Source organism: Oncorhynchus kisutch, linkage group LG28 (assembly GCF_002021735.2).
Source record: "Oncorhynchus kisutch isolate 150728-3 linkage group LG28, Okis_V2, whole genome shotgun sequence".
Classification (NCBI taxonomy): domain Eukaryota; kingdom Metazoa; phylum Chordata; class Actinopteri; order Salmoniformes; family Salmonidae; genus Oncorhynchus; species Oncorhynchus kisutch.
The window spans coordinates 17,804,867-17,826,275 of NC_034201.2; the positions used below are offsets into that span (position 1 = coordinate 17,804,867).

Consider the following 21,409-nt stretch of genomic DNA (forward strand, 5'->3'; position numbering starts at 1 on the left):
TCACAATTGTCGTATCATATTTGTGCAATATTCCCTTTATGCAGTACATACAGTTGTTGTATTTATGTCCTTTTCTACATACATTGTATTTATGTACAGGTTTGAACAACTCAGTTTGATCATTGTTTGGACATTTTCTTAAATACTTTGCTGCTATCTCGAACTACTACTACTACTGTTGTTGTTAATTAAACTACAAATACAATGTCAGTATTCATGGCCATATCTAACATGACTACTATTGTGGTTGTTACATACTTGTTTTTATCTACTGAAAAAGCCATGTGAGATGAAGTTTGTACTTTGATGAGTCAATCCCTCTGTACTTATATTCTGGCACTTGAATGTCTCCTGGTTGATGTCGTTGTTTTAATAGTTCGCACCAACCTGTACATTTACAGTTCCACCCCGTGAAAAAGTATCCAAAATGTTGAGGTGACATTGCACCAATGTTACTAAGTCACTGCTTCACGTTTTGCCCACTTCACCAGTCAGTTTTGATGGTCCAGGTTATTATCAGTCATTTGACTATAGTTTAAAACAAACAAACAATGATGAAGACCATCTTGAGAGAGAGAAGGAACTGCAATGCATATGCAGGGAATCCTTACATTGAAAACATGTCAGAGTTTGGGTTCTATCCCAAATCCATTGAAAAGTGTGCCCAATTGTATTTCAGATATACCAAGTTATCATATTGTTTTTAATTCATCGCAACAATTGATAACTTATGCATCATTTACTAACTAGTTTACAGAAGCTGTCAGCTTTGTGTGTTGACTAAAACAGTGGCCAATATATGAGTGCCATACTATATTGATATGGTAAGATACGGTGTACCTTGGAAATCACTGTAGTGCTATATTCGCATTGATATCGTAATTAAATACATTTTATATAATGAACAGGATTTTTGCATGTTTATGTTTCATGTCATGACATACAAGCGTGCTAACAAACTCTTTGCTTTGCATTATATCTTCACATTTCTTATGTTTTAGGTCTTATATCTGCTATCATTGGTAACATAAGTAGTGGTGAATGTAGAAGATTGTCTCTGGTTTAAACCATTGCAGACAGTCAGAATGTACTCTAACAGGATTCTGCTGCAAGGCCATGGACCCGGTGACACCGCCCAGACACACACGTGTTGTAATGTCTTAGATCTCCATGTGAGGGCACCATTCTCATCAAATCAAATTTCATTGGTCACATACACATGTTTAGCAGATGTTATTGCTGGTGTGGGGAAATGCTTGTACCAGTTACCAATCTCTGAGATTCATCAATGCAGTATACTGTATGTACACACACACGCACACACACACAGACGCGCGCGGATGGATGCCAGCGGCAGAGCAGGCCACGTCATAATATGGCACCGGGACTACTGCAGAGTAATCCATCAGACTTTAGACTTGACCCTGCATTGCCATTAGACTGACTGGGAGACCAGACACCACTGCCACGCAATGCAGGGATCAATTTAACTTAGGCAACTCCCCAAAAGATCTGGACAGGCTTTATACTGACTCTGCCTATAATCAGATCACCCTGCTTTTCCTTGTTGGCTAGCCTCTTCTACAGTAAGCTACGTTATCATTGACATCCAGTTGCCAGTTGTGTGCAAATAAGCATCACATTGATATTGTGTGAGTCAGCTCCATATGGCTCTCCTTCCTCTTCCTTCCTTCCCTTGTGAGGGCCAGGTTTAGAGGACTGCAGGGGAGTTAACCACAAAATAATAAACACATCCTCGGGGGAATCTGCATTATTCACCGTGTGGGTTTCAGGAAGGGGATGTTGAGGGGGGAGACATTTCATTCAGATGGATGTGACTATGAGCTATGTTCAAGACTCTCATTTAATCCCACCAAATATTTCATATATTTCTGTGGCACCACTGTCTTTAGACACATGTACAGGCTGCAGTTGGAATCTCCAAGTGCTTATAATTAGCTGGAATGCTTGTCACTCAAGTCCTTCCTCTGACGTTAACTGAACAACATAGGTTGTAGGGGGCATATGATTGGTTAGAGAGGGATGGGTAGGGGGTGAGGTTTGAGTGACGATGAGCGAGAGAGAGACTGGTAAAGAGAGAGAGAGATGAAGAGAGAGCGCTTTACTGCAGTATCACTACATTTCAGCATCACTCATCAAAACTCTGCGGCATGCGGACGAGAACGGCAGATGCCGGGGTTGTACTGAGTGTAGTGCCAACATTAACTGTAATTAGATACCCTAGCACGGAGCTGCCAGATTTTCATCCTTCTTGCAAAACAACTCTTCATTTGTGCACTTGATAGCGGTTTTCTGCTTTCTATCTGAGTAATTGGCACCCGTTTGTTTCCAGAGCAACTCTGTAACAAGTTTTGTAGTGTAGGCCTACCTCACAGCTAGATACTTCACATATCACCCTAACGACTATCTACATTAGGCTATAAAGCCCGGTAATAAAAACATCTAGAAATGGCAAAAGATGCCGAGAAGAGCACTTGGAAGGACACCATATGGAACCCCAGTACGCGGGAATTTTGTGGCAGGACAGCGAGCAGCTGGGGTGAGTCTAGTCGTTGACCTGGTGATGGTCGCCTGCAGCAATGCAGCACATATGGCCCCTCTACCTCTAAAACCATGGAGGAAGACAGGTCTGTCATCAATGACGTGAGGCCCATTGTTTAGTTTTAGCAACAACCACGAAGGGTAAAGAAAGCTTCAAAACATCGGGAAATCCAATTACATGTGTTTTGCTTGAAATTAACATACTCTATTTGTAGGTTTAAAAAGTATTCGTGCGATTTGAAATGTCTGTATAATAGATCATTTACTACAGCACTACTAATATTCAACTTGGACTTGAATAATGTATTGTAACGAGCCTGGGTTTATAAGCTCATTTATAGCTAACTAGCTAACTTGTAGTATTTGGGTTGCTTGAAAGTTGTCATGTTCAAAATGCTCAACAGCTAGCAGTTTAATCAGTCACTTTAGACCGCGCAGTCAGTCCCGACCGTAAAAAAACATGTTATTCAAAACAGATTTGTAATTGACAACAACTAGCTGGCTCGGGTTTTTAATTTGCACAGTGGTGATGTCGTTTCCTCATCAATATGTTTTTATTTACGCTGATGAAGAGTGACAGACACTGTTTCTGCCTTGCCACAAGCTATATATATATAGCTAGTTAGGTATGCATAACATGCACGAGTCATGACAATTGACAAACGCTCCTCATTTTAGTTTCGTCTCATCGATATTAGCTAGCTACTAGTAGTAACTTCGTCAGCCAGTCATGAAATTGGCTAAGTAATCCAACCCGTTAATGTGCACGATATATTTCCAGTCCTAGCCTCCAGAAAAACACTGCAGTGGAGAAGTAAAGAAAAACTCAATGATAATGTTCCCACTCACGCTAGATAAGAACCCGGCAGACATGTATGTTTTTACAGTGGCACGGGACACCCGCCTGCATGCAGTTACTGCATTTAGTTAGAATTTTACTACTTCGGCTTCATAGTTTGAAATAAATGGTCAAAGTTATTTTATTTTTAAATGAGCAGGTCCGCATCTCGTTATCTACAGGCTTTACAATGATGTCATGAGCATCCTTTAATTGTACACTTAGGAATGCGTAGAGTCAATTTGACCAGGCGGAAATGTAGAATTTGTGAACAGATTGTAGCATAGCCTGTAACGCGCAATTTAAAGCTTCTGCCTCACCCGAGCATCAGTTAATAAGATTGGTTGCTGTTGTAACGATTTTCCTCTTCTTCTGACAAGGAGTAAGAGAGGTCGGACCAATGTGCAGCGTGGTAAGTGTCCATTTTAGTTTATTAAACTGAATACAAAATAACAAAGTGAATGATACAAACGAAAACCGAAACAGTCCTGAAATGTGAAACAAACATTACAACAGGAAACAATCACCGACAACTCAAAAGTGAAACCAGGCTACATTAGTATGGTTCTCAATCAGGGACAACGATTGACAGCTGCCTCTGACTGAGAACCATACCAGGCCAAACACAGAAATCCCAAAACATAGAAAAGGGAACATAGACAACCCACCCAACTCACGCCATGACCATACTAAAACACAGACATAACAAAAGAACTAAGGTCAGAACGTGACAGCTGTCCAGTGCAAGGCTGTGCTGAAGCTCAGATGTGCCATTATGTGTGCTTTGAGCTTGTGTGAGCTCATGAAATTTTGCCTACATTATTATTTGTATTTATTAATTTCACTGAGTTTTATGCGCAATGTGTCTGGACATACAACCTGATCTCATAGACTAGACGCAACATAGTAAATGGTAAATCCCGGACACTTAATTAAATGAGTATAATATGTTACATTTGGTATGGTTGCGTAAGACAAAAGGTTACTGAAGGGTGGATGGGTGGACGTATCACGCAAACATCTAGCAACCTGAAGGTTGCATGTTCAAATCTCATCTTGCACAATTTTAGCTAATTAGCTACTTTGCAACTACTTATTATTTTTGAGCAACTTCTTAGCATGTTAGCTAACCCTTCCCCCAACCTTAATCCTTTTAGCTAACCCTTCCCCAAACCCTAAAGTTAATCCTTCAACCTAACTCCTAACCTTAACCCTAAACTTAACCTCTAACACTAACCCCTAGCCTACCTAACATTAGCAACAACAAATTGGAATTCTTAACATATCATACGTTTTTAATATTTGTAACATATTTTATATTTTGCAAATTTGTCACATACATCCACCAATGAATGCATGCCATACGAAACATAACATGTCATACTACAAGGAATTGCAAAAATCACTGAAGCTGGAGTCATATCTCCCTCACTAACTTTAAGCATCAGCTGTCAGAACAGCTTACCGATCATTGACACAGCCCATCTGTAAATAGCCCACCCAACTACCTCATCCCCATATTGTTATTTATTTATTTGCTCCTTTGCACCCCAAGTATCTCTACTTTCACATTCATCTTCTGCACATCTATCACTCCAGTGTTAATGCTACATTTTATTTATTTCGGCAGTATGGCCTATTTATTGCCTTACCTCCCTAATCTTACTACATTTGCACACACTGTATATATATTTTTCTATTGTGTTATTGCCTGTATGTTTGTTTATCCCATGTTTAACTTTGTGTTGTTGGTGTCGCACTGCTTTGCTTTATCTTGGCCAGGTTGCAATTGTAAATGAGAACTTGTTCTCAACTGGCCTACATGGTTAAATAAAGGTGAAATAAATTAAACAAATTAAGTGGAGTGTATCAGATTTTTTTATTTAACCTCTATTTAACTAGGCAAATCAGTTAAGAACAATTTCTTATTTACAACGACAGCCTACGTACATTTATGTACAGAATAATCCGAAATGCTCTGTAACCAGGTTGGGACATAAGGGTTGAGGCAGTGGAACTACACTATATATACAAAAGTATGTGGACACCCCTTCAAATGAGTGGATTTGGCTATTTCAGCCACACCCGTTGCTGACAGGTATATAAAATCGAGCACACAGCTATTCAATCTCCATAGACAAACATTGGCAGTAGAATGGCCCATACTGGTCAGTGACTTTCAAGGTGGCACCCTGCTAGAGCCCCCCCGGGCTGTAAACTGTAAATGCTGTTATTGCGAAGTAGAGACATCTAGGAGTAACAACCGCACAGTCGTGAAGTGGTACGCCACACAAGCTCACAGAACGGGACCGCCGAGTGCTGAGGCACGTAGAGTGTATAAATTGTCTGTCCTCGGTTGCAACACTCACTACCGAGTTCCAAACTGCCTCTGGAAGCAACGTCAGCACAAGAACTGTCGGCTGGAGTGGTGTAAAGCTCTCCACCATTTGACTCTGGAGCAGTGGAAATGCGTTCTCTGGAGTGATGAATCATTCTTCACCATCTGGCAGATGAATCTGGGTTTGGCGGATGCCAGGAGAACGCTTCCTGCCCAAATTCATAGTGACACCTGTAAAGTTTGGTGGAGGAGGAATATTGTCTGGGGCTGATTTTCATGGTCCGGGCTAGATTTTCACTAGTTCCAGTGAAGGGAAATCTTAATGCTACAGCATACAATGACATTCTAGACAATTCTGTGTTTCCAACTTTGTGGCAACAGTTTGGTGAAGACCCTTTCCTGTTTCAGCATGACAATGCCCCCGTGCACAATGCGAGGTCCATACAGAAATGGTTTGTCGAGATCGGTCTGGAAGAACTTGACTGGCCTGCACAGAGCCCTGACCTCAACACCATCGAACACCTTTGGGATGAATTGGAACACCGACTGCGAGCCCAACATTAGTGCCCGACCTCACTAATCTGAATGGAAGCAAGTCCCTGCAGAAATGTTCCAACATCTAGTGGAAAGCCTTCCCAGAAGAGTGGAGGCTGTTATAGCAGCAAAGGGGGGACCAACTCCATATTAATGCCTATGAGGTGTCCACATACCTTTGGTTATGTAGTGTATTTTAAATTAAATTAATATGCCATTGACCACCATTTAAAATACTATTCTCTGTTGTACTTTGTAAAGACTACAGTGGGCCTCTTGAGATTGAATACTCATTACTTTAACCTGTCTTCTGGTGCGGAGCGAGATTTGAGGGCCAGTTGCTACTTCAAATAGCCTCAGCATTGATAAGGCTTGTTATTAACCCAAAAAGGCTACACAAAACGCAAAAGTAGTGGGTTTGTGCTATTGATTTCAATTACATGCTATTAGGTTGCAATCAATATTACACTGCAGGTTTTGTTTCAGTGAAGAATTATTTTCATAAGAGAAATTATATCTGCTAAGTGTCAAGATCAGCACGATAATCTGCACAACCAAGATCTGCAATAATATATGGTAATGTATCTAACATGCGAGATTTCAAACGATGACCGCTACGTCATAAACACCCGACCTGAAGCTATTTCAAATGTTCATGAAAATAATTGTGCGCATATCAAGATTAAAGTTTTTAATTTCAAGTGCAGAAGTGTAGTGAAATGCATTTCTTTCTCCAAACCGAACAATGCAGTAATCAATATCAATGTAGTGCTGAACATAACATAAGGTAGAACAAACACACATGAAATAAAAATGAGAAATAAGAAGAACACGAGAAAGTAAGCACACTATATACAGAGTCAGTTCCAATACCATATCACTCAATACCATATCACTCTATATGTATAGGGGTAAGGTGACTATGCATCAGGATATAGGATAAACAAAGTAGCAGCAGCCTAAATGATGATTGTATGTGAGTGTGTGTGCGTGTGTGTAGAGTCAGTGTCAGTGTGTGGAGTCCTGTGAGTATGCATATAATTAAATACATTCTGTTAGCTATTTAGCAGTCTAATGGCATATGGCTCTTTTCACCCCAATTTCGTGGTATCCAATTGTTAGTAGTTACTATCTTGTCTCATCGCTACAACTCCCGTACGGGCTTGGGAGAGACGAAGGTCATGCGTCCTCTGAAACACAACCCAACCCAACCAAGCCGCACTGCTTCTTAACACAGCGCATATCCAACCCGGGAGCCAGCCGCACCAATGTGTCAGAGAAAACACTGTGCACCTGGTTAGCGCGCACTGCGCCTGGTCTACCACAGGAGTCGCTAGTGCGCGATGGGACAAGGATATCCCTACCGGCCAAACCCCCCCTAGGCCAATTGTGCGTCGCCCCATGGACCTCCCGGTGGCGGCCGGCTGCGGCAGAGCCTGGGCTCGGACCCAGAGTCTGGTGGCACAGCTACTGCACCGCCCGGGAGGCCCTCATATGGCTCTTTTCCAATGACGTTGAGGCGTTTTAATCTGAATTCAATCAGAACGGTTTCAGATGTAATCTCTAATCAATGTAAATTCTGATTTGAGATGTCACCCTTGTCACGAGAATTTTCAATCCCAATCAAATCAAATCAAATCAAATGTATTTATATAGCCCTTCGTACATCAGCTGATATCTCAATGTGCTGTACAGAAACCCAGCCTAAAACCCCAAACAGCAAGCAATGCAGGTGTAGAAGCACGGTGGCTAGGAAAAACTCCCTAGAAAGGCTAAAACCTAGGAAGAAACCTAGAGAGGAACCAGGCTATGTGGGGTGGCCAGTCCTCTTCTGGCTGTGCCGGGTGGAGATTATAACAGACATGGCCAAGATGTTCAAATGTTCATAAATGACCAGCATGGTCCAATAATAATAAGGCAGAACAGTTGAAACTGGAGCAGCAGCACGGCCAGGTGGACTGGGGACAGCAAGGAGTCATCATGTCAGGTAGTCCTGAGGCATGGTCCTAGGGCTCAGGTCCTCCGAGAGAGAGAAAGAAATAGAGAAAGAGAGAATTAGAGAGAGCACACTTAAATTCACACAGGACATCGAATAGGACAGGAGAAGTACTCCAGATATAACAAACTGACCCTAGCCCCCGACACATAAACTACTGCAGCATAAATACTGGAGGCTGAGACAGGAGGGGTCAGGAGACACTGTAGCCCCATCCGAGGACACCCCCGGACAGGGCCAAACAGGAAGGATATAACCCCACCCACTTTGCCAAAGCACAGCCCCCACACCACTAGAGGGATATCTTCAACCACCAACTTACCATCCTGAGACAAGGCCGAGTATAGCCCACAAAGATCTCCGCCACGGCACAACCCAAGGGGAGGCGCCAACCCAGACAGGAAGATCACATCAGTGACTCAACCCACTCAGGTGACGCACCCCTCCCAGGGGCGGTATGAAAGAGCCCCAGTAAGCCAGTGACTCAGCCCCTGTAATAGGGTTAGAGGCTGATGATAACTAATAATTACCAATGATGATAACTAATAATTACCTAAACTTTGACCAATCCCTGATGTTTGTAAGACCCTGGGTGTAAAAATAATTAGGCAAAGACTCAGTTTATGCAAAATGTCCGTAAAGTTTATTCAGAGAACGTTCTGAAGTCCATAAGACAAAGACATGCCATTTTATAACTCACTCCCTCCCTACCTAATACACACACATACAGTACATACACACAAACAGTAGGTGGAATGTATCTTTCCTCATAGTTCTCACCACACGTTTATCAGTTCCAAGCTGGCAGTTCCCTCCTCCCGAGATTAGAGGAACCTTGACAGGACTCCCTGTCCTGTCCTAAGTTCTAACCAGGTCAGGTCATACACAGTTTAATTGTTCTCTGTATTTTCTTAGTCGCACACACACACACACACACACACATTTCTACTTGTCTCGACCAAACCTTATTAGACTGAAGTTTATCATTCTAATTCATTATGGGGCGGCAGGGTAGCCTAGTGGACTAGTAACTGAAAGGTTGCAAGTTCAAATCCCCGAGCTGACAAGGTACAAATCTGTCATTCTGCCCCTGAACAGGCAGTTAACCCACTGTTCCTAGGCAGTCATTGAAAATAGGAATTTGTTCTTAACTGACTTGCCTAGTAACATAAAGGTAAAATTAAAAATGATATATGTTACATCATCTTAATAATTACATTTCAGGGTGGAATTCTTTAGTCATTACCTTAAACATATAAATTCCCTTATCAATCCGCCATACTCAATCACGCACAAAGACACACACACACACGGGCACCTGACTTTATCTGAAAGTGGGTGTGTAAAAAAATGGTGTGTTATTTTTTTGTGAATTGTTTGAACCATTTCGTGCAAATAAACATTATAATATATTTTTAGAACACAAGTGCACATCAATGCCTAATCTATCATAACCATTACAGATAACAAATCCTAATTGCTAAATTGCCCCATATATATATATTCAGTCAATAAAAAAACAAGTGCCATTTTAAGATTGATTTATTGAAACTATAATATAAACTTGGGTATGACGCTACAAGCTTGGCACAGCTGTATTTGAGGAGTTTCTCCCATTCTTCTTTGAAGATCCTCTCAAGCTCTGTCAGGTCTCTCCAGAGATGTTCAAGTCCGTGCTCTTGCTGGGCCACTCAAGGACATACAGAGACTTGTCCCGAAGCCACTCCTGCGTTGTCTTGGCTGTGTGCATAGGGTCGTTGTCCTGTTGGAAGGTGAACCTTCACCCCAGTCTGAGTGCTCTGGAGCAGGGTTTCATCAAGGATCTCTATGTACTTTGCTCTGTTCATCTTTTATTTATTTAATTAATTTAAAATTTTACCCCTTTTTCTCCCCAATTTCGTGGTATCCAATTGTTAGTAATTACTATCTTGTCTCATCGCTACAACTCCCGTACGGGCTCGGGAGAGACGAAGGTCGAAAGCCATGCGTCCTCCGAAACACAACGCAACCAAGCCGCACTGCTTCTTAACACAGCGCGCATCCAACCCGGAAGCCAGCCGCACTAATGTGTCGGAGGAAACACCGTGCACCTGGCGACCTTGCGTGCACTGCGCCCGGCCTGCCACAGGAGTTGCTGGTTGATGAGTTGATGAGACAAGGATATCCCTACCAGACTAACCTGGACGACGCTAGGCCAATTGTGCATCGCCCCACGTACCTCCCGGTCACGGCCGGCTGCGACAGAGCCTGGGCGCAAACCCAGAGTCTCTGGTGGCACAGCAGGCGCTGCGATGCAGTACCCTAGACCACTGCGCCACCCGGGAGGCTATGTTCATCTTTCCCTCAATCCTGACTAGTCTCCCAGTCCCTGCTGATGAAAAACATCCCCATCCACCACCATGCTTCCTCCAGGCGTGACTCTTGGCATTCAGGCCAAAGAGTTCAATCTTAGTTTCATCAGACCAGAGAATCATGTTTCTCATGGTCGGAATCCTTTAGGTGGGCTGTCATGTGCCTTTTACTGAATGTGTGTGTATGTGCACTCTGGACACGTGTGTAGAGGGAGTGGTCAGAATGCAATTGAGTGAGTGAGACACAGAGGGGAAAGGGAATTTATGGAGAAGAACTGCGTGATGCCTGGCTTGTTTGTTTTTTTTCTACGCAAATGCGCATGTAGGCCTACAAATGGAACACTAGAGTCAAAGCAATTCAACGTGTCTTGAAGACAATAAAACATTTTTTTTAAATCGGGACAAAATGTCACTTGCCCATTCGGGTAGCCACAAATCAGATTCCACCAGATAGTTTCAGTATTTGAAACAAATGTGATCTCTGGTTAAAGATCACATGTTGAGGTCTGTCGAGACTCATGCCCATCCACACCTCCGACGTTAACTTTTTTTTTTTTAGAGGCTAAATGCTAACGATCAAAAACAAACATAAACTAATTGCAAAGAAAGACAAATCCAGGTCATTAAGTTAGACAAGCTAGTAGCTACCAAATCTAATTTATGGTAAGTGTAGACATATACAGTGCATTTGGAAAGTATTCAGACCCCTCATGTTGTTACGTTATAGCCTTATTCTAAAATGTATATATATATATATATATATATATATCTCTTAATTACATAAGTATTCAGACCCTTTGCTATGAGACTTAAATTGAGCTCAGGTACATCCTGTTTCCATTGATCATTATCCTTGAGATGTTTCTACAACTTGATTGGAGTCCACCTGTGGTAAATGCAATTGATTGGACATGATTTGTAAAGGCACACACCTGTCTATATAAGGTCCCATAGTTGACTGTGCATGTCAGAGTAAAAAACAAGCCATGAGGTCGAAGGAATTGTGCGTAGAGCTCCGACATGACTGTGTTGAGGCACAGATCTGGGGAAGGGTACCAAAAATGTGTGCAGGTCCCCAAGAACACAATGGCCTTCATCATTCTTAAATGGAAGAAGTTTGGAACCCACCAAGACTCCTCCTAGAGCTGGCCGCCTGGCCAAACTGAGCAATCGGGGGAGAAGGGCCTTGGTCAAGGTGATGACCAAGAAGCCACTCCTCAGTAAAAGGCGCATGACAGCCTGCTTGGAGTTTGCCATAAGGCACCTAAAGGACTCTCAGACCATGAAAACAAGATTCTCTGGTCTGATCAAATCAAGATTGAATTCTTTGGTCTGAATGCCAAGCATCACATCTGGAGGAAACCTGGCACCATCCCTACGGTGAAGCATAGTGGTGGCAGCATTATGCTGTGGGGATGTTTTTCAGTGGCAGGGACTAGGAGACTAGTCAGGATCGAGGGATAGATGAACGGAGCAAAGTACAGAGATTCTTAATGAAAACCTGCTCTAGAGCGCTCAGGACCTCAGATTAGGGCATAGGTTAATCTTCCAACAGGACAACGACCCTATGCACACTGTCACGTCCTGACCGTAGTTCCTTTTTTATGTCTCTATTTTAGTATGGTCAGGGCGTCAGTTGGGGTGGGCATTCTATGTTTTCTATTTCTATGTGTTTGGCCTGGTATGGTTCCCAATCAGAGGCAGCTGGCAATCGTTGTCTCTGATTGAGAACCATACTTAGGCAGCCTGTTTTCCCACTATGGGTGTTGGGTAGTTATTTTCTGTTTAGTGTGTGTTGCACCTGACGGAGCTGTTTCGGTTGTGCCTTTTGTTACTTTGTATTTAGTGTTCAGTTATATTTAATAAAATGCCGAACACGTACCATGCTGCACCTTGGTCCTCACCTTCTTCCACCAACGACCTTTACACAAACCGCCAAGTCAACGCAGGAGTGGCTTCGGGACAAGTCTCTGAATGTCCTTGAGTGGCTCAGCCAGAGCCCGGACTTGAACCTGATCGAACATCTCTTGAGAGACCTGAAAATAGCTGTGCAGTGATGCGCCCCATCCAACCTGACAGAGCTTGAGAGGATCTGCAGAGAAGAATGGGAGAAACTTCCCAAATACAGGTGTACCAAGTTTGTAGCGTCATACCCAAGAATATTTGAGGCTGTTATCGCTGACAAACGTTTCTCTTATGATTCACTGTATCTCAATTCCAGTGGGTCAGACGTTTACATACAGTAAGTTGACTGTGCCTTTGAACAGCTTGGAAAATTCCAGAAAATTATGTCATGGCTTTAGAAGCTTCTGATAGGCTAATTGACATCATTTGAGTCAATTGGAGGTGTACCTGTGGATGTATTTCAAGGCCTACCTTCAAAGTCAGTGCCTCTTTGCTTGACGTCATGGGAAAATCAAAAGAAATCAGCCAAGACCTCATCCTTGGGAGCAATTTTCCAAATGCTTGAAGGTACCATGGTAATCTGTATAAACAATAGTACGCAAGTATAAACACCATGGGATCATGCAGCCGTCATACCGCTCAGGAAGGAAACGCATTCTGTCGCCTAGAGATGAACATACTTTGGTGCGAACAGTGCAAATCCATCCCAGAACAACAGCAAAGGACCCTGTGAAGATGCTGGAGGAAACAGGTACAAAAGTATCTATATCCACAGTAAAACGAGTCCTATATCGACATAACCTGAAAGGCCGCTCAGCAAGGAAGAAGCCACTGCTCCAAAACCGCCATAAAAAGCCAGACTACGGTTTGCAACTGCACATGGAGACAAAGATTGTACTTTTTTGAGAAATGTCCTTTGGTCTGATGAAACAAAAATAGAACTGTTTGGCCATAATGACCATCGTTATGTTTGGAAGAACACCATCCCAACCGTGAAGCACTGGGTGGCAGCATCATGTTGTGGAGGTGCTTTGCTGCAGGAGGGACTGGTGCACTTCACAAAATAGATGGCTTCATTATGTGGATATATTGAAGCAACATCTCAAGACATCAGTCAGGAAGTTGAAGCTTGGTCACAAATGGGTCTTCCAAAGGGACAATGACCCCAAGCATACTTCCAAAGTTGTGGCAAAATGACTTAAGGACAACCAAGTCACGTTTTTGGAGTGGCCATCACAAAGCCCTTACCTCAATCCTATAGAAAATGTGTGGGCAGAACTGAAAAAGCCTACAACCTGACTCAGTTATATCAGCTCTGTCAGGAGGAATGGGACAAGCTTGTGGAAGGCTACCTGAAACTTTTGACCCAAGTAAAGCAATTTAAAGGCAATGATCCCAAATACTAATTGAGTGTACTGACCCACTGGGAATGTGATGAAAGAAATAAAAGCTGAAATAAATCATTCTCTCTACTATTATTCTGACATTTCACATTCTTAAAACAAAGTGGTGATCCTAACTGACCTAAGACAGGGAATTTTTACTAGGATTAAATGTCAGGAATTGTGAAAAACTGAGTTTAAATGTATTTGGCTAAAGTGTTTGTTAACTTCCGACTTCAACTTTATGTAATGAATTATGGTTTCATTTTATTTTATGCATTTGCAAACATTTCCAAAAGTCTGTTTTTCTTTGTCATTATGGGGTATTGTGTGTAGATTGGTGAGGGGGAAAACAATTTAATCCATTTTAGAATAAGACTGTAACGGTGAAGGGGTCTGAACACTTTCCGAATGCACTGTACAAGTGAAAGTGAATGAGAGAAATGGACTAATCGCACAAAGGACCTTAGTTCATGTAATTGTAATTTTTTCTATGATAGCGCACACTGCTGAAATTAGCTGGGGTAGAAATTCACTACTGTTTCCTTGGGGATATGCAAGTGTGTGTTTGTGTGTCGCACAATTATGGAAATAGTTCTTAGATCCCTTGGCAATTTCAGAAGTACATGAATATTAAAACAGCCACAGCACATACATATTATTTTATCCTTACCATGTTTTCCATTCACAGCCTCTGTTTGATAACCCAGATTCAAAGCAGCGTCCACAGTATTCATTGATGTTTGAATACTATCCTCTTTTCAAAGGCGTCCATGTTGCCATTGTAGGAGGGAAAGCACAGGACGCTGCCGGCCAATTCTGTACCACCATTATATTATTTGCTTTCAACTCTCCCTGTGATGGGGGGATGAAAAGAGCGAAGCGGAGGAAGGGTGAAAAATAGCGGGACATGGTGATGAGAGGTCAGGCAGGATAGCTAGTAAACTGGATACCCTCCTGGTGTGGCCAGGGTGAAGGTGACCCTCTCTACACTCCTCCTGACCTGGGTCTGCACACAACACTCAGTCTGTCTGTCACTGCATTGGTTAGACCAGAGCAATAGTCTCAGCCAGGGCTAGACGCAGGGCCTGTACACGATCTCTGATTACTCAGCAGAGTTTTTCCATCTTGCACTGTGTGCCACAGCAGCCCTTTCCATCTCGCCCCACAGGATGCCGCTCTGCACTCCTCTTTTTTCCTCTTACGCTCCTCTCTATGAGGTTACATTTCAACGTAGATTCCCCACCCTGGGGACTGGCAGACCGTCACACTCAACCATTTACTCTCACTCACCACGAAGGTCCAGTGTTTGTAACCATAACCTGTGGAGAAGCTTCTTCTTGGCATTTGGTTATGTCTGCCCATGGCCCTACACAGCACTGGGCCTGCTGACAAAGGGAGCCCCCATGGTGTCGACAGGGCCCAGGGGAGGAGCTCCGCAAAGGGGCCCATCCAGCACAGACACAGCAAGCCTACGCTCCAGGACTGGCCTCAGTTGTCCATGCTGAGAGTGCAGAGGAAGGCAAGGAGGGCTATTGATAGGCTCAGTCAACTCACCTGCTTAATTAATTATATTTTACTCTAAATTGTATATCTCACTTGCTGTATGATCATATAACATTTAGCAACTGAGGTGATTTTATGTTGTCAATCCAAAAGATGATTTAAACAATAGCCTTTCTGGCCTCCCAAGTGGCGCAGCGGTCTAAGGCACTGGGTGTCGCTGCATATCCAGGTTTGATCCCAGGCTGTCACAACCAGCCGTGACCGGGAGTCCCATAGGGGGGTGTACAATTGGCCTGGGTTTGGCTGGGGTGGCTTTACATCACACAGTGACTCCTTGTGGCGGGCCAGGTGCCTGCAAGCTGACTACGGTCATCAGTTGAACGATGTTTCCTCCAACACATTGGTGTGGCTTAAGGAGAGTGGTTTGGTGGGTTATGTTTCAGAGGTTGTATCAATCAACCTTTGCCTCTCCCGAGCCCTTTGGGGAGTTGCAGCAATGAGACAAAATCGCAATTGGATATCACGAAATTGGGGAGAAAAAGGGGGGTAAAATACAACAACAAAAATAAAAATATCCTTTCCCTTTGGGCCCTGGCTATACTGGTATGATACACTGTTGGTATTTTCTCTAAAATGTTTGCGTAAGTGGGCTTCTGTACATGGCTCCAAATCCCTTGACCTAATCTCCAGGGGGCTTCTCTCCTCCTTCACTCTTCCCTTCTGTCATCACTCCTTCCTCCCTCTTTTTCACTCTCCCCCTCTTCTCGGCTCTCTCCCCCATTGTTGGAGTTACTTGATAATTAATTTGAACAAGGTCCAGACATTCAATCCTAGATTAATCAGCCCTGTTTAACAATGGGCAAAGGGCGTGTGTGTTTGTTTGCAGGTTGTGTGTGGTCGGTAGTGTGAGTGCAGACAAAAGGAGAAGTGTGCATATCCAATTAATGTTTCCACAAATAGTCAATATCCATTAAACATGTTTGTGGGTTTCTATTTAGAGAAATGTGTAAGAGAGAGAGAGAGAGAGTGTCTTTTCACTTTTAATTGTTAGTACGGTATAGTGTGATAAAGACAGAGAGAGATGTATAGGGTGATAAAGACAGAAAGAGTGGTATAGGGTGATAAAGACAGAGAGAGAGTGGTATAGGGTGATAAAGACAGAGAGAGTGGTATAGTGTGATAAAGACAGAGAGAGATGTATAGGGTGATAAAGACAGAAAGAGTGGTATAGGGTGATAAAGACAGAGAGAGAGTGGTATAGGGTGATAAAGACAGAGAGAGTGGTATAGTGTGATAAAGACAGAGAGAGAGTGGTATAGGGTGATAAAGACAGAGAGAGTGGTATAGGGTGATAAAGACAGAGAGAGTGGTATAGGGTGATAAAGACAGAGAGAGTGGTATAGGGTGATAAAGACAGAAAGAGGGGTATAGGGTAATAAAGACAGAAAGAGTGGTATAGGGTGATAAAGACAGAGAGAGTGGTATAGTGTGATAAAGACAGAGAGAGAGTGGTATAGGGTGATAAAGACAGAGAGAGTGGTATAGTGTGATAAAGACAGAGAGAGATGTATAGGGTGATAAAGACAGAAAGAGTGGTATAGGGTGATAAAGACAGAGAGAGAGTGGTATAGGGTGATAAAGACAGAGAGAGTGGTATAGTGTGATAAAGACAGAGAGAGAGTGGTATAGGGTGATAAAGACAGAGAGAGTGGTATAGGGTGATAAAGACAGAGAGAGTGGTATAGGGTGATAAAGACAGAGAGAGTGGTATAGGGTGATAAAGACAGAAAGAGGGGTATAGGGTAATAAAGACAGAAAGAGTGGTATAGGGTGATAAAGACAGAGAGAGTGGTATAGTGTGATAAAGACAGAGAGAGAGTGGTATAGTGTGATAAAGACAGAGAGAGTGGTATAGGGTGATAAAGACAGAGAGAGTGGTATAGGGTGATAAAGACAGAGAGAGTGGTATAGGGTGATAAAGACAGAGAGAGTGGTATAGGGTGATAAAGACAGAGAGAGTGGTATAGTGTGATAAAGACAGAGAGAGTGGTATAGGGTGATAAAGACAGAAAGAGTGGTATAGGGTGATAAAGACAGAGAGAGTGGTATAGGGTAGGGTAATAAAGACAGAGAGAGTGGTATAGGGTAGGGTAATAAAGACAGAGAGAGTGGTATAGGGTAATAAAGACAGAGAGAGTGGTATAGTGTGATAAAGACAGAGAGAGAATGGTATAGGGTGATAAGGACAGAGTGGTATAGGGTGATAAGGACAGAGTGGTATAGGGTAATAAAGACAGAGAGAGTAGTATAGGGTGATAAAGACAGAGAGAGTGGTATAGGGTGATAAAGACAGAGAGAGTGGTATAGGGTGATAAAGACAGAGAGAGTGGTATAGGGTGATAAAGACAGAGAGAGTGGTATAGTGTGATAAAGACAGAGAGAGTGGTATAGGGTGATAAAGACAGAGAGAGTGGTATAGGGTGATAAAGACAGAGAGAGTGGTATAGGGTGATAAAGACAGAGAGAGTGGTATAGGGTGATAAAGACAGAGAGAGTGGTATAGTGTGATAAAGACAGAGAGAGTGGTATAGGGTGATAAAGACAGAAAGAGTGGTATAGGGTGATAAAGACAGAGAGAGTGGTATAGGGTGATAAAGACAGAGAGAGTGGTATAGGGTAGGGTAATAAAGACAGAGAGAGTGGTATAGGGTAATAAAGACAGAGAGAGTGGTATAGGGTAATAAAGACAGAGAGAGTGGTATAGTGTGATAAAGACAGAGAGAGAGTGGTATAGGGTGATAAAGACAGAGAGAGTGGTATAGGGTGATAAAGACAGAGAGAGTGGTATAGGGTGATAAAGACAGAGAGAGTGGTATAGGGTGATAAAGACAGAGAGAGTGGTATAGGGTGATAAAGACAGAGAGAGTGGTATAGGGTGATAAAGACAGAGAGAGTGGTATAGGGTGATAAAGACAGAGAGAGTGGTATAGGGTGATAAAGACAGAGAGAGTGGTATAGGGTGATAAAGACAGAGAGAGAGTGGTATAGGGTGATAAAGACAGAGAGAGTGGTATAGTGTGATAAAGACAGAGAGAGAGTGGTATAGGGTAGGGTAATAAAGACAGAGAGAGTGGTATAGGGTAATAAAGACAGAGAGAGAGTGGTATAGTGTGATAAAGACAGAGAGAGAGAGAGTGGTATAGTGTGATAAAGACGGAGAGAGTGGTATAGGGTGACAAAGACAGAGAGAGTGGTATAGGGTGACAAAGACAGAGAGAGTGGTATAGGGTGATAAAGACAGAGAGAGAGTGGTATATTGTGATAAAGACAGAGAGAGTGGTATATTGTGATAAAGACAGAGAGAGTGGTACAGGGTGATAAAGACAGAGAGAGTGGTATAGTGTGATAAAGACAGAGAGAGAGAGAGAGTGGTATAGTGTGATAAAGACAGAGAGAGTGGTATAGGGTGACAAAGACAGAGAGAGTGGTATAGGGTGATAAAGACAGAGAGAGTGGTATAGTGTGATAAAGACAGAGAGAGAGAGAGTGGTATAGTGTTATAAAGACAGAGAGAGAGAGAGTGCTATATGGTGATGAAGACAGAGAGAGTGGTATAGGGTGACAAAGACAGAGAGAGTGGTATAGTGTGATAAAGACAGAGAGTGTGGTATAGGGTGATAAAGACAGAGAGAGTGGTATAGTGTGATAAAGACAGAGAGAGAGAGAGAGGTATAGTGTGATAAAGACAGAGAGAGAGAGAGAGTGGTATAGTGTGATAAAGACAGAGAGAGTGGTATAGGGTGACAAAGACAGAGAGAGTGGTATAGTGTGATAAAGACAGAGAGTGTGGTATAGGGTGATAAAGACAGAGAGAGTGGTATAGGGTGATAAAGACAGAGAGAGTGGTATAGTGTGATAAAGACAGAGAGAGAGAGAGAGAGTGGTAGAGTGTGATAAAGACAGAGAGAGAGAGAGAGAGAGTGGTATATGGTGATGAAGACAGAGAGAGTGTGATATAGGTGAGAATTGTCTGTTAATTGAACGATTAGAATATTCCGACCCCTGAAACATATAATTGTATGGAATTGATTGGAATGTATAAAATCATAATCAATAAATGTGTCGTCCTAGTCAGAATTAGGGTAAAGACAATATGTCTTTATGTTATTATAAACACAGACTGTCTGAGCTTGGTGCCGACCTGACTAGAGATTGGGAGAGAACAGGGAGTACGTGTCAAGAACAAGGTCACAAAGCTCTGGCGGCTGGGTAGCAGGACGTGTGTGCGTCTGTTTGTGTGCACGTGTATGTGCGTGTGAATGTGTGGGTGTGAATGTGTGGGTGTGAATGTGTGCGTGTGAATGTGTGGGTGTGAATGTGTGGGTGTGAGAAGTCAGTATAAAATGAATTGTTTTGTATTCTTGACTTTAGAACGTTCTCTGAATAAACTGTACTAACCTTTTGTATAAGCTGAGTCTTTGACTAATTATTATTATACCCATGGTCTTACAAACCTCGGGGATTGGTCAGAGCTATTGATTGGTTGTTATTATCATTGGGATTGGAAATTCTCTTATCAATTGGTCCTTCGAGACGGATTCTAGCTCAATGTATTTTCCTGCCCTGTTTGCTTAAAATATGTCCTGTCCAAACCTCAAAGGACCATGTCTTCCCCTATTTATTATCGATGATGAATAGGATTTCTGTTCCTGTTGTAATACCAAATCAATACGAGCCAATTCGAAACCTTCACAGACAGTGTTTACAGAATCCTGAACCTCTTCCTCACTAGAGTCTATTTCCCCGCTCCCCATAATTTGTCCTGTCTCAATTCCACTTTCTCCTGTGAGACTTCCCTAGTGAAATGCTTATCTCTCTACCTTTCCTAGCTCGGCTCGCCCCCACCCTACTAAGTTCTGTTTAATGGTACGGCTTGTCTCGGGACGCATTCCACTGAAGAAAGCAATTTTTAATAGTTGACTATACGGGGCCTTGAGTCCCTCCACTGCCGGGGATTCTTTTAACCAAATATTCTCCCGGAGCGATATAGAGATATATATATATATATATATAAATACTACTACTGGTCAAAAGATAAAACTACATTTTCAAATAACATGACCAGATCACAGTTACATCTCTGGAACCCTCCACCAAGAGAACTTATTGCACCCTTATGTCCATCGGAGGAGAGACACAAGAAAGTCTGCCCTTAGTCCAAGGCTATGCCATTTTTTTCTTTTCATCGGTTCATATTACAACTATGTCAAGGAACTATAAACTCGTAAATAATTATCAGTTACTCAATTTACCTTAAAATCAGTATCACAAATTACCTTAAATCATTATCCAAATGGCCCTCCCCTGAGGCTGATCAGACCCCAAAGGAAAAAGCCATGATAGAGGTCAAGAGTCATACCACCCTTTTACGGTCGTGTTACTCAATTGATATCTTCCCAGAACATTCCAGTATCAAAATAATTCACGTGTTTAATTAAAACTCAGAAAATAAAACTTATCATACTCCACATGTGTGTACCCCTTTAAGACTTTGTGTCTATAGAAAAATGGAAATCTCCACGAACCTTGTAGCTAAAAACAAACACAACATATCCAGGACTTTTCCATTTTGGTAGAAACATGCCTCTATTTCACTCACTCGCTCCCTTCAAGATTACAACCACCGGAAAACATTTCCACAGAAAGACAATGAAGCATTACTTTTCCCCCCTAAAAACCTTTGTCAAACTACCCCGCTTCAGTAACCCAAACGTTAACTACAACCAAACCCTAATGATCATTCCATTTTACTCCTTCCAATCATTAGTTTTAGATTTCCTCAATGGTGATATATGAAACCCATTCAGTCCGTCTGCAGACAGTCTCCCCAAATTCTTAATAGGAATATCCTGCCATTCGATACCCACAACTGTGATTCACGTGCACTGTCCCTTTAAAATAAAATTAACTAACCTGCAATCCCCTTTAACGACCGGA

The 21,409-nt window shown here is 42.5% G+C and overlaps 1 protein-coding gene across 1 annotated transcript in view; it reads left to right on the top strand.

The window, feature by feature from the left end:
- The first annotated feature begins 2,073 nt into the window (after window positions 1–2,073).
- Window positions 2,074–21,409, top strand: part of LOC109875678 (sodium/potassium-transporting ATPase subunit beta-2-like) — a 29,693-nt gene continuing 10,357 nt past the window's right edge. Inside the window, exon 1 of the mRNA XM_020468095.2 lies at window positions 2,074–2,560. Coding sequence (XP_020323684.1) covers window positions 2,470–2,560 — 91 coding nt within the window. The 5' untranslated portion in view covers window positions 2,074–2,469. The remainder of the gene's footprint in view (window positions 2,561–21,409) is intronic.